Genomic DNA, 13,912 nt, shown 5'->3' with positions numbered 1-13,912 from the left:
GCACTTGCTTGCGAGGGGTGAAACACTCCGAAACTCTCCGAAACATTTTATTATATTTTGGTGTTGCATGCCAGAAAATACATGTTCCAAAAAGTTTGAGGGGCAGTTTTCCGCTCAAATAGAAATTCCTAGAAGCCATAGAATGTTTTAATAACAATCTAACACGATTAGCTAAAAAAAAATGGAACAGTTAAAAAAATGGCAAAACTTTATGAGTCTTGAACAGTCTTGGAAAGTATAAACAAAATCAAATTGAATATTAGATATATAATGATATTAATTGTTGAAAGATCAATCAGTTAAAGTTTTTTTTCACTGTAATTTTTATTTTCATTTTCAATGCTTTAAGAACTGGAAAATAACGAATTTGTAATATACGAGTAATTCTTTTTCAGTGAAGCACCAATGGTGAAGAAGGCTTTAGGTTTTTACGTTTAAAGGAGGCAGTACCCAAATCTTGCTTTTAGTGAAACTAAATTTGTCTTGACCAATCTTTAAAAGAAATAATAAATTAAACTGAATATTTGATGCATAATGATATTAATTGCTAAAAGCTCATCAGATCAAAATTTTACTGTAATTTTAATATTTATGTTCAATATTAAGTACAGAAGAAAACATTTGTAATATAATTCATTTTCAGTAAAGCGCCAATGACGCAGTAGGTTTTAGGCTTCTGCAGTGAGACGATACCCAAACTCTTGTTTGTAGTTATTTTTATTCGATTAAAAGTTGATTTGCATATTCAATTTAAGTTTCACTCGTTTTAAGATCTACTTATTCATTTAAAATAATATATATTGTATGTTTTGTTCGCATTGATTGTTCATATAATTTCTGGTCTTTTTAAGTTTCATCTATACTTTAATAGCAAAATATTTGGTTTCGTTTTAAGCTTGATTTTCATATTCAATCTAAGCATTACTCGCTTTAAGATCTATTTATTCATTTATATTATTACTTGTTGCATGTTTTTTGCTATGATTGTTTATTTAATTTGTGTTCGTTTCGGGTTTCATTTATTCTTTAATAGTAATTTCTGGTCGTTTTGAGTTTGAATTTTAACAGGTTTTGGTATCTCCTGAGGTTAAGTTTAAAATGGCCTTTACTTTTCTTTGAAAAACTTATTTTTCGGAAAGTTTTTTTTTAAATTAATTTTTGTTCGTTTTTTATTGCAAAAAGTTTCAAGTTTTTTTTGGCCTGGGGGAGGGGGGGGCTTACTGTCCGATTATTCTTGAGTTTAAAAAACGGATCTAGAACTTTCAATTTAAATCGAATGAGGCTATTATCAAAGTCTATACGATTACCTCTTTGATAAAAACCTTATATATGAACAATAGACAGCTTGCATATCTTGTGGACAGCGATTGACAACAATGAATGGATTGAAAAAGTAGCTCCAATAAGGGGGTTTAGACCATTTCACCTGCTGACACAAAGCGATTACGGCTGTTTGGAATTGACCTTAATAGGAATTTGTGTGCCAAAGCAATTTTGCATCTATCATAGAGTATGTATTTTAACCTTATATTTGAATAATTATAATAGATTTTCTATGTGTTCTTCGCACACAAAAACCCTTCCAATAAGTTATAAACCCCCTTTAATAGGTTATGCCCCAGAGTATAATTTACAACGCCTACCCCTGGGCCCTGGTGGGCTGTGTCGACACCGGAGTTTTTGTTATCTGAACTTTGAACTATTTTAACAAAATGTGTATCTCAAAATTTTTATCTGATGCATTGAGGGCGTGGAGGAGGGAGAGGGGCTAGTTGCCCTTCAATCTCTTTTGATTCTTAAAAAGTGAACAAAACCTTTCAATTTCCAATCAAACGAGCCCTCTCTAAAGTTTATACGATCATTCTTCCATAAGAAATAGTATGAAGGATTCGGAGAATCCTTAAATTACAACCCTTGCCCTAAGGACTTTGGGGGAGTTGTAATCCTAAAAGACCTAATTTCCAGAACTTAAAACTGCGTTTAATAAAATGGCTGTCTAAAATTAAAAAGGGCACTAGCCCTTTGAATTTCCAATTGAATGTGCCTGTTTTGAAGTTTCTACGACAACACCTTCTATAAAAACCTTATATGCCCCCAGGGCATGATTTAAAACTCTTGCCGAGGGTCGTGGGGCAGTGTCCTCCTCAAAAAAATATTTTATATCTGGAAATCAGCTACACTGAACAAAATGGCTATCTCAAAAGTTTGATTGGATGTGTTTGGAGAAATGATGGGCGTAGGGGGGGGGGGGGGAGCAAGTTGCCCTCCAATCACTTTTGACTATTAAAAAGGGCACTATCCCTTTGAATTTCCAATCGAATGAACCTTTTTTGAAGTTTCTATGGCAACGCCTTCTATAAAAACCTTATATGCCCCTAGGGCATAACTTAAAACCCTTGCCTCGAAGGTTCTGGGGGAGTGTCCTCCTCAAAAACATATTTTCTATCTGGAAATCAGCTACACTGAACAAAATGGATAACTCCACATTTTGATTGGCTGTCTTTGGGGGACTGATGGGCCTAGGTGGGGGCTAGTTGCCCTCTAATCATTTTCAACTATTAAAAAAGGCGCTAGCCATTCAACTTCAAATCAAATGATCCTATTTTTAAGTTTCTACGACAACGCCTTTAATAAAAACCCTAAATGTCCACAGGTCAAAACTGAAAACCTTTGCCCTTAGGGTTTTGGGGGAGTATCCTGTTCGAAAATATATTTTCGATACTGAAATCCACCACACTGACCAAAAAGGACTATCTACCAAGTATTATTGAGTTGGTTCAGAAAAAGATGTGCCGTAGGGAGGGGGGGGGGCTAAGTACCCACCCCACACTGTTGTCTGTTAAAAATACCCCTATCCCATTGAATTTCAAAACAAATTAACCTTTTTTGAAGTTTATAAAACAACGCCCTCTATAAAACCTTATACAAAGGGCACTAGCCCTCGGAATTTCCAATCGAATGAGCCTTTTTTGAAGTTAACAAAATGGCCCAAATAGCATCACTTTTGACTATTAAAAAGGGCACTAGCCCTTTGAATTTCTAATCGAACGAGCCTTTTTTGAAGTTTCTGCGACAACGCCTTCTAAGCCCCCAGGGCATAACTTTGAGGGTTTTGGGGGATTGTCCTCCTCAAAAATATATTTTCTATCTGGAAATCAACTACGCTGAACAAAATGGCTGTCTCAAAATTTTGATTTGATGTGTTTGGGGGAATGATGGGCGTGGGGGGGGGGGGGGGGCGAGGTTCCCGCCAAACACATTCGACGAAGTAAAATGGCAGAATACCTTTTATTTTGAAAACGAATGAGCCTTTTTTGAAGTTTCTATGACAACACCTTCTATAAAAACCTTGAATGCCCCCAGAGCATAACTTAAAACCCTTGCCCTGAGAGTTATGGGGGATTTTCCTCTTCAAAAACATATTTTCTTTGTAAAAATCAACTACGCTGAACAAAATGGCTATCTAAAAATTTTGATTGGATGTGTTTGGGGGAATAATGGGTGTGGGGGGGGGGGGGCTAGTTGCCCTCCAATCACTTTCGAAAATTAAAAATGGCACTAGCCCTTTTAATTTACAATCGAATGAGCCTGTTTTGAAGTTTCAACGACAACGCCTTCTATAAAAACCTTATATGCCCCCAGAGTATAACTTAAAACCCTTGCCCTGAGGGTTTTGGGGGAGTATCCTCCTCAAAAATATCTTTTAGATTTGGGAATCAACTACTCTGAAAAAAATGGTTATCTGGAGCTTTTGAGGGGATGGGGTTGGGTCCCTGATGGGAGTGGGGGGGGGGGAGTTGCCCACCCAAAATTTTCAACAATTAAAAAGGGGCAATTGCCCTTTAATTTCCAATCGATTGAACCTGTTTTGAAGTTTCTACGAAAACGCCTTCTATAAAAACCTTATATGCCCCTGGGTCATTATTCGACATCATTTTTTCGTGAGTTGTGGGGGAGTGGTCTGCACACACACACAGTTTCTCTCTGGTAATGAGCGACGTGGCACCAAACGTTTATATCAAAATTTTCATTGTCTGTGTTCTGGGTAACAATGGGCGTGGGGGGGGGGGGGGAGGGGAGCTAGTTACACTACAATCATTTTCGACTATTAAAAAGGCCACTAGCTTTCTGAGTTTCCAATCGAATGAGCCTGTTTTGAAGTTTCTACGACAACGCCTTCTATAAAAACCTTCTATGCCCCCAGGGCATAACTTGATACCCTTGCCCTGAGGGTTGTGGGGGAGTATCATCCTCAAAATATATTTTCTATCTGGAAATCAACTATGGTAAACAAAATGGCTATCTCAAAATTTTGATTGGATGCGTTTGGGGGAATAATGGGCGAGGGGGGGGGGGGGGCTAGTTGCCCTCCAATCATTTTTGACTATTAAAAAGGGCACTAGATCTCTCGATTTCCAATCGAATGAGCCTGTTTTGAAGTTTCTACGACAACGCCTTCTATAAAAACCTTATGCACCCCCAGGGCATAACTTAAAACTCCTGCCCTAAGGGTTTTGGGGGAGTGTCCTCCTCAAAAATATATTTCCTATCTGGAAATCAACTACGCTTAACAAAATAGCCATCACAAAATTGAGATTGGATGTGTTTGGGGGAATAATGAGTACGGGGGGGGGCGAGTTCCCCTCCAATCGCTTTCGAATATTAAAAATGGCACTAGCTCTTTGAATTTCCAATCGAATGAGCCTGTTTTGAAGTTTCAACGACTACTCTTTCTATAAAAAACCATATATACCCCCAGGGTATAGCTTAAAACCCTTGCCCTGAGGGTTGTGGGTGAGTGTCCTCCTCAAAAATATATTTTCTATCTGGAAATCAACTATGCTGAACAAAATGGCTATCTCAAAATTTTGATTGGATGTGTTTGGGAGAATGGTGGGCGTGGGTGAAGTATGAAGTGACTGGGAGAGAGTATCCCCCAAGGACTTCAGATCAAAAAGGCAAAATCTCGGTAAAGGGATCACAACTTGTCCGCCAGTTGTGCATTGAGGAAAGAGGGATATCTTTTGTAACTTCCAGCAGGGGATCTTCCCCAAGGGATTCCTCCCCCTCATAAAGGACTGATATATCTTTTGAATTGATGATACTAATTTCAGATTCATTTCCAAATTTTTCCAATCCGACTTGACATTCAATATCTCCCAACTTTCCCCCAACCCGTTGTAGTTCATTCATCTCTCTTTTGTAACCATCTTCTTTTATTCCCCATGGGTCTTTGACCTCTTTTCCCCCCTTATTATCCATGTTTTCAAGGCACAGCCCATCTAACATTTTATTTTTCCCCCTATTATTTATATATTTCTTTATTCCAATCGGGACATGCCGTCAGCGTTCCCGTTATCTATTCCTGGTCTTGACTTTATTTCGAAGTCGTATTCTTGTAGGCACAGGGCCCACCGTGCTAATCTTCAGCTATCTGGCGTCAATATATTTAGCCACTTCAATGGGTTGTGGTCTGTCACTATTGTAAATTTTTGTCCATATACATAATAGTCTAGTTTTTTGACCACATAAATTATCGCAAGGCATTCTTTTTCAATTGTGCTATAATTTAATTCTGCTTTCGATAATTTCCTGGATATAAATGTGATTGGATGTTCCCCATCTTCAAAATTTTGGGATAGAACTGCCCCTAATCCGTAATTTGAACTGTCAGTTTGTAGCACAAATGGTAAGGAAAAATCTGGATTTCTCAGTATCCTTTCGTTACAAAGAGCATCTTTCAGTATATCAAATGCATTTTTTTCAATTTGTGACCATTTAATGGGGTCCACGGCCCCCTTTTGTGTTAATTCCGTCAAAGGTGTAGCAATTGTTGCAAAATTGAGATAGCCAACAAAATGGCTATCTCAAAATTTTGATTGGATGTGTTTGGGAGAATGGTGGGGGTGGGGGGGGGGGGCTAGGTGCCATCCAATCATTTTAGACTATTAAAAAGGGCACTAGCTTTTTGAATTTCCAATCGAATCAGCCTTTTTTGAAGTTTCTACGACAACGCCTTCTATAAAAACCTTATATGCCCCCAGGGTATAACTTAAAACCCTTGCCCTGAGGGTTGTGGGGGAGTGTCCTCCTCAAAACTATATTTTCTATCTGGAAATCAACTATGCTGAACAAAATGGCTATCTCAAAATTTTGATTGGATGTGTTTGGGAGAATGGTGGGCGTGGGGGGGGGGGGCTAGTTGCCCTCCAATCACTTTCGACTACTAAAAAGGGCACTAGCTTTTTGAATTTCCAATCGAATGAGCCTATTTTGAAGTTTCTACGACAACTCCTTCTATAAAAACCTTATATGCCCCCAGGGTATAACTTAAAACCCTTGCCCTTAGGACGGTGGGGAAGTGTCCTCCTCAAAAACATATTTTATATCTGAAAATCAACCACGCTGAACAAAATGGCTATCTCAAAATTTTGATTGGATGTGTTTGGGGGAATGATGGGCGTGGGGGGGGGGGGGCTAGTTGCCCTCCAAACATTTTCGACGATTAAAAAGGGCACTACAACTCTCGATTTCCAATCGAATGATCCCCCTTTGAAGTTTCTACGACAACCCCTTCCATAAGAAGTGCCTCTGGAAAAAAAAATAAAATAAATAACAATAATAAAACATTAGAGCCGTATGGCCTTTACTATAGGCAACGCTACAGCGTTGCCTCTGATTTATAATACGTGTTACACTATATTGAAGTACAAATCTACGCATTTCTACACGTATATGGTCAGAAATGAACTAAGTTTATCACAATATTAATAGTTAATTTACTTTGTACATTAACTTCACTTCGAATATTTGATACATCATTACAGTTCTGTACTTAGTAGAATCGCGGACGATGCAGTAGCAGACACAAAAAGGCCCGAGATATCCAACTAAAGTATTTCAGGTCTACCAATACAATTAAAGAGGTAGGGCTATTGCTATACCCATATACCCATCACTTTCTTTAAATTGTTATTTATTTTTTACTATAAAATATTATTACTATATTTATTTATTGTTTATTAATAAATACATATTTCTATATAAATATATAACAAGTACGAATACAATTATTAATGAATAATTTACTATATTTATATATTAGAATATATTATTACTATACAATAGTATAATGCATGGAACAACACAAAAAATAGCATCATAAAACGAAAAAGACAAACAAAAAGAGAGAAAAAAAGATGAAGAATAACTCACAACTGAAAAGACTTGATAAGAAGATGATACGGAAAATACGGACACAAACCGTTATCATCATTTTTGTGATTACTAGTTTTTTTTTTTTTTTTTTTTTTTTGCCGCAATATAAAATAGCATAATACGTGAAGAAAAACATTAAAAAATATAATAAAAAACAAAATAAAAGAAAAAAACTGAAAGAACCCTGAATAAATATTTTACGAATTTATCCTATTCCAATCTCGAACCAGATAGACATACAAACATAACCAGATCTTATAATAAACTACTGCTGCTACAATCAGGCTAGATATGAGAACTTCTTAGCTTGAAAACGGTAAGAATTATTTTGCCAGTGCTATTCCTAAGGGTCCAAGGTTTGAATTTTTGCAGATTTTTTATTCCTAGCTCACACAGATGTTCCAACATGAACAAAATTTGCTTGTCATGACGGTTTAGTTGTCAACTTAAGCGAATTTTGCTGCTTTGTCAAGCAATTTGCTCTGTTGAAAAAATCACCTTTTATAAGTTAACAAGGGATTTTTTTAGGGAATAACAACAGGGAACAAGTTAACAAGGGAACAACAACAGGCATAGGTATTGTTGTTTATATTTTTATACAATGGTAAAAGTCATAGAAGTGACAATCCTATGTTAATATAATGGTAATTAACACCCCCGGGAGCAATACTTTTCATTTGCTGACGGGTGATTTAAAAAAAAAATTATTGCACCTGCTATTATATAGAAAAAGTGTGGTCCAATCCCGCTTTCTAGGGCTATAATGAGAGAAAGGTTGAAATGGCTAGGGCACGTTCTACGAATGAAGAATAACAGATTGCCAAAGGTTGTTCTTGTTGGCCCACCATCAAGGGTCAAGAAAAAAGTAGGTCTACCCCGGTTGGGGTAGGAGGATGTCGTAAGGAAAGATTTAAGGGAAATAGGAACTTCCTGAGAGGATGTAAAGAGGGAGGCTTTGAATAGATTAGAATGAAAGAGGAACATGCGTAAATGTGTTGGTCTCAGGTGGCTTGGTGCTGCAGTGAGTTGTTAGTAATAGTAGCAGCAGCATTATTACTACTTAAGCGAGATTTATTAAAAAGAAAAAAAATATTACTAAAGAAGGATTTAAAAAAAATAATTATTCTTGATAATGGAAATTAAAAATAATTATTATTGAAAATTATTATTTGAATATTATTATTTTAAAATTTTTCTTAAAAATAAATTATTTAATTTGTTTATATGGATTATTTTGATGGATTTTGTCCATACTAAGGAACACAGCAATGACTATGGGAGAGCTTGGAATCAAATGGGAAGGTATAACTCTCCTAGATTTAGATTATTCAGATTATTTGAGCGTCCTAGATACACATATTAGCAAAATGAATAAATGTTTCGAGGTCTTGAGGGTTCAGGATCCAAGAATAGGTATAAAAATTAATCTCAAGAAGACTAAGTTACTAAGACTAGGAATAAATTAAGGTGAAGAGGTGACGTTGGGTAACACAAAGATCGGTCAAGTGGATAGCTTCACTTATCTGGGTAGTATTTTTAGTAAAGATGGTAGATGTGAAGAGTGGAATAGCGAAGGCTCAGGATTTGTTTTGGTAAATTTGAAGAAAAAAAATATGGGAGACTAGGCAAATAAGTCTGCAAAGGAAGATTAGAATATTGACACCTATCATAATTACCATGATCAAGTATATTTCTGAAACGTGGACGCTTCAAAAGGCAGAGGAAGATTTGCTAAATAATGTTTTTCGGAGGAATTGTCTACGGATAATTCTAGTTTCCCATTTGACTAACCGTATGCCAAACAGTAGGCTGGGCAAAAAACGTAATGATTGAGATGGCTAGGGCAAGCCAAAAGATTGAGATGGCTAGGACAAACTGTACGGATGTTCAAAGGTTTCTCTCTTTGGCGATCCATCCAGGGCAAAATTAAAAGTAGGTTTCCCCCAAAACCTACTTTGTAGTGAATTGTATGCAGTAGTAGTTTTTCGAAAATGGTTCAGCCTGAGAATACAATTTTACAACGAGAGTCGAAAAGCTGCTCTGAATATTGCAACATTTCGTCATCCATACGGACTCAAGTTGGATTATAGTTAGTTTCTATAAATTTTTCTCAAGCCTTTTAGTGTCTTTTATTAACGAATATAGTAATTTAAGCATTCTCATCATTAATACTGCAATAAGAATCACTAAAAACTTCCCCAGCGCAAAGACACGTCACGTCAACTTTTTATGACAACTCCCCTCCCCCTTTTTTATTTGGCTCGATGCATTCGTTTGAATATAATTAAAAATCGTCAAAAAATAAAACTTTAAGAGAGAGAGAGAGAGAGAGACTATGTAGATCCTAGAATTATTATTATATTTTTCTTAAAGAAGTATACCTGAAGTTGGGCCTCTAAAGCCACCAAGTCGTTAACAAAATTTTCATGTTTCCGCCAAAGGGTTAATGCTGAATTAAGATCTCGCCCGAGGTCATCAGAAACTGCGGTACTCTTTTCTTGAATTCTTGCTAGAGCGTCAGCAACATCACGATTGAACCGATGTATTTCACCAGCAGCATGGAGACGTTGTTCTCTTATATCAACGGACTCCAAAAGACGATCCCACATTTGGCTGAAGGTAAAAAAAAACATTGTTGTTTAAAAATGATATTATAGGATAGAAAGAATTAAATCCAAATCAGGTACTGAAACTGGTAAATATATGTGGTTTATCAACGATGCGAAATAAAGAGAAAGACGGTGGCAAGGAAATATGTTTATTGGTGAAGACGGTAGAATACAAAAAAAAAAAAAAAAAAAAAAAAAAAAAGGCACTCGACTAAAGCAGATTGATCGGCTACCAGCAGAATTACATCGGGATTATGCAACAGGGTTGAAGAGGTCTGGGAACAAGAACATCATTCCGAAATAGGGCATTAAAACGAAGAATTACGCTAGACTCAGCCCGGGGGGGGGGATTTCTCACCCATGAATGTCAAAGAAAATATCAACGGATATTTAGGGTGTAGGATGGCCCTTTCTTTGGTTCACTGTTTGGGGAGGGCATTTTAACATATTTAAATATTAGAATATTTTATGTATAAACGTCGTTGTGACCTAACAACATTAATATTTGATTGGTAAATATTGGCTTATTAACACAAAGACATAACAATTAAACTCAATTTCAAAATGTGGGCTATATCCGTGTTGATATGTAACAAAAAGAGCGCTTTCTTTGCAAAAGTTAACAAATATTTGTTTTGTAGGGAAATGTGCATTGTTCTTTAGTTTCTATTTTTGTACAGCCATGGTGGCCTTTGCTCGTTTTGTGTTGGACTGAACACATGGCTATATGAACCTATTCTTCTTAGTTAACAAAACATATTTTAAGGCAAAAAGGATTCATGAGTATTAAAATGTTCGTTAATTTTTGGTTTCAACTAAAATAGATAAGATACATTTTGTCCCTTCCCTTTTCTTCAACTTCCTGTATTTTGTAAATACATAGTACACCCCCATTAATCTGGAACACATGGCCCTTTGTTATTCTGGAGGGGATCAGAAGGTTTCATTATGGTTTCTGGATTAACCAAACTCATCAGTAATACACTTAACCCATTCAAGTTCTTAAGAAAAAAAAAAAAAAAAAAAAAAAAAAAAAAAAAAAAAACTTGTATGTTCACAGTTGTTTAAAGAATTTTATACTTATTCATAGCTATACATATTTTTTTTTCTTTATGTTTTTCCACTTATTAGCAATAAGAGCTATAACTGAATTTTTTTTTATTGATAATATCATTACTTGACAAATTTTCGGCAAATTCCTTGTCTAAGATAATGAAAACTGCAAAATATGAAATGTAAAAAATTAATGCAATTCACACATTGGAAAAGGAAAACATATGATCAATACTTCCATACAAAAGGGACTTTTCTATGTTTGGTCCGAAGTCCAATGGTTCAATACGCTAGACATTGTCACTTTTGTTGCGCTGCAACTACAACATATGGTTCAAAGTTACTACAACATTTCACTGGCCTTAACCCCAGAGCTCTAGCGTACCTTGGTTTCTTCCTTGCATATGCCCTTAAAAGACTAAAAGTCATTGGTCAAGTTTACAAGAGATTTATTGCGAGTAATTACGAAACATATAGATATAAAGGAAAAAGCTTCCAAAACAGCACAAAAGCAAACAAAAATAATGTAAATAAATGTAAAACCCAATGTAAATAAATAATAAAAAACATAAATTAGAACGCATCATTTTCAATATCAACTTAAAAAAAACACAGTTCCTTTTGCAAAAAGGGATTTAAAAGAAAATAATCACAGAAAAGGCACAAAAGCAAACAAAAATGAAGTAAACGAAAATTGAAAAGGAGCCAAGAAACAGCACACCAAGCAAGATTGCCTCTAGTGGGTTTCTTACCAAATGATAGCATGCAGAGCTGATACCCGTTGAGCACTTTTGGAAGGTGATTTTGCCGGAGAACTTCAATCAGAAAAGATGAAATATATATTGAAGAAAAGAGAACAAATAATAAAAAGGTCACATTTCAGAATACAAAGACAATATCTGAAATGTCAGATTATTTATCCTTGGTACCTTAGGTACAAAGGTGATGTCACTAATTACGAGGGTTGCTATTGTGACAGGGTAAAGGATAAATGTCAGGACTAGTGTCAATCCGTCAAAACAACTGGAGCATCAAGGATGCATGCCCCTATAAAAGCCCTTATATAACTATACTTCAAATGCTGTTTAAATTACTTTGGGAAACCTGAGCTGATTAAGATTTCCCACGGCCAGGTTGAGTATGATTTGCTGTGTGAACGTTTAGCTAAATGCTACTTAAAATAATGTTATATTTGATATTTACAAATAAAGAATCGGCTAAGTGGACGTGCGCTGGGTTGAGAATTCTTTGTCCAAGGGGGACGGGTTCGATCCCTGGCGTGGCCAGTTATTTGGTTTGGGACGGGGGTCAGTGGTGTGACTCTAAGCTCAACCAGAGTCGACCCAGCTCTAAATGGGTACCTGGAGAAATCTGGTGAAGGTAAGCAGGAAGGGTGTGCGAAACCACACGATGGCTGGCCCCTAGCCCCCCATTGCACTTCCTGGCTGAAGGGCCACGAAACAGATATCAGCACCGCCGGTTTGGAACTTATGGGTCTAGGGCCGTCATACTTACTTTTACTTACTTACTTATTTACAAATTTAAGGTCTTTGGCTGCTGGATATTTTGCATGGCCATATTAACAATACCCGAAAGTCCAATTTTCAGGTCGTTCAACAAATAGTACTTTTTCTCTTTAGGAGGACCAGAATTTTATTCTTTTTTTTCGGCCGAGGCCTTAATTACCAGCTGCCGATGAAAAAATAAAATAAAATTATCCCATTACTAAATCACTTACAGAAAAAAAAATTTTATTTCGCCATACAACTACCATATAATTAGGTGACGGAAAAAGTGCCTGATGATGTTGTCCATCTTTTTACCTATACTACTTTGATCAAGTAAGCATCTCTTGTTGTGCAAGAAGGGTTATATCCAGAGTGCGTTCGAGCATCCCTTATTCAACTTATTCGCTTAATATTAACTTACCTGGATGTAACCCGTAAAAGATAATTACAAATATTTATCCAGCAAATTTATAACTGACCCGCTATAGGCAACTGGGAGAATAACTACGTAAATCACGTGGACACCATTGTGAACACAGCTTATTTAGAAGCCGCTGAAGGTGTACCACATTTCGCAATTACTGTCCCTTTTTGTTCTTCATGTAATTTCACATAAAAAGACTGAATTTTTTGTTTATATATGACGTCGTTTATCCTCAGTTGTACTCCCTTTTTCAGCGTTAGCAAGTGTAGCTTATCCGACAACTAATCCAGACCATTTTAAGTAGTAATCCTACTAACCAATGACCTGATTTAAGTCATCGCAAAACGCTGAGGGTAAGTAATCGGGCAGGTCGGATAAGTCATCTTGGGATGCTCGAACGCGCTACCAGAGAAAATACAGTTAGTCAGACAAGTAACCATTACCGCCTTGAGCGCAGCCAGAATAACGGCTAAAAATGAGCTAAACTACAAATTGCTTTGAAGCCCCAATGACACCTAAAATTTCAAGGGAAGAAGATGAAACTTAATTTTCTGCGCTGTTGAATAGGATATTTCTTACAAAAATGTACACGGTAGTTCTTACTGTATATAATTTTTTTCATTATTAGGAGAATAATTGTGCAAAATATTTTAGGCTTTTGAAACAAGCTACCAATTTTAGATGAGTCGTTCTCGATCAGCGAATAAAGTGAGGAAATTTATCAGTAAAAGGAAAAAGTGGCAAAATTTTTTTTACAGGATTTTAGCTAAGAATTAATTTTCTTTTTTTTTATGGGAAAATGTCCGATGAGTCATATCAATAGTCTGGGTTAAGTTAAGCAGGCATAAAGTACGTTAAGAGTTAAGTTGCTCTTTTTTCAAAATAATAAGAACTTGTTTTTTCAAGTTGATTCTCTTCAAGCCAAATTCAGCCACTATGATATAATTTTGATTCCGGCACAACCATAGTTGAAGAGGGAGGAAGAGAGGGGGGGCTACAAGATGAAAATTTGAATATCAGAGTTCAATAGTATCTGTATTAATGTAATAACCCAAAATATTTAAAATGGCGGAATTACCTTTAGGAAGAGGAAGACTACA

General features: G+C 36.2%; 1 protein-coding gene across 9 annotated transcripts in view; it reads right to left on the bottom strand.

Moving 5' to 3' along the window:
• Positions 1-13,912, bottom strand: part of kst (spectrin beta chain, non-erythrocytic 5 kst) — a 333,164-nt gene that overhangs the window by 88,011 nt on the left and 231,241 nt on the right. For 7 of the 9 annotated variants that reach the window (XM_089085798.1, XM_089085799.1, XM_089085797.1 and 4 more), the window contains 2 exons: positions 11,633-11,695; positions 9,600-9,831 (listed from right to left, as the gene is read on the bottom strand). In XM_089085798.1, the coding sequence (XP_088941924.1) occupies positions 9,600-9,831; positions 11,633-11,695 (295 nt within the window). The remainder of the gene's footprint in view (positions 1-9,599; positions 9,832-11,632; positions 11,696-13,912) is intronic. The other 2 variants (XM_089085803.1, XM_089085806.1) reach the window with 1 other exon arrangement.

The sequence above is a fragment of the Artemia sp. Qi Xiang Cuo genome, chromosome 3, assembly GCF_049724085.1.
Source record: "Artemia sp. Qi Xiang Cuo chromosome 3, ASM4972408v1, whole genome shotgun sequence".
NCBI lineage: Eukaryota > Metazoa > Arthropoda > Branchiopoda > Anostraca > Artemiidae > Artemia > Artemia sp. Qi Xiang Cuo.
The sequence above is the reverse complement of the archived record's forward strand: the minus strand, read 5'-3'. Positions and strand labels throughout refer to the sequence as shown.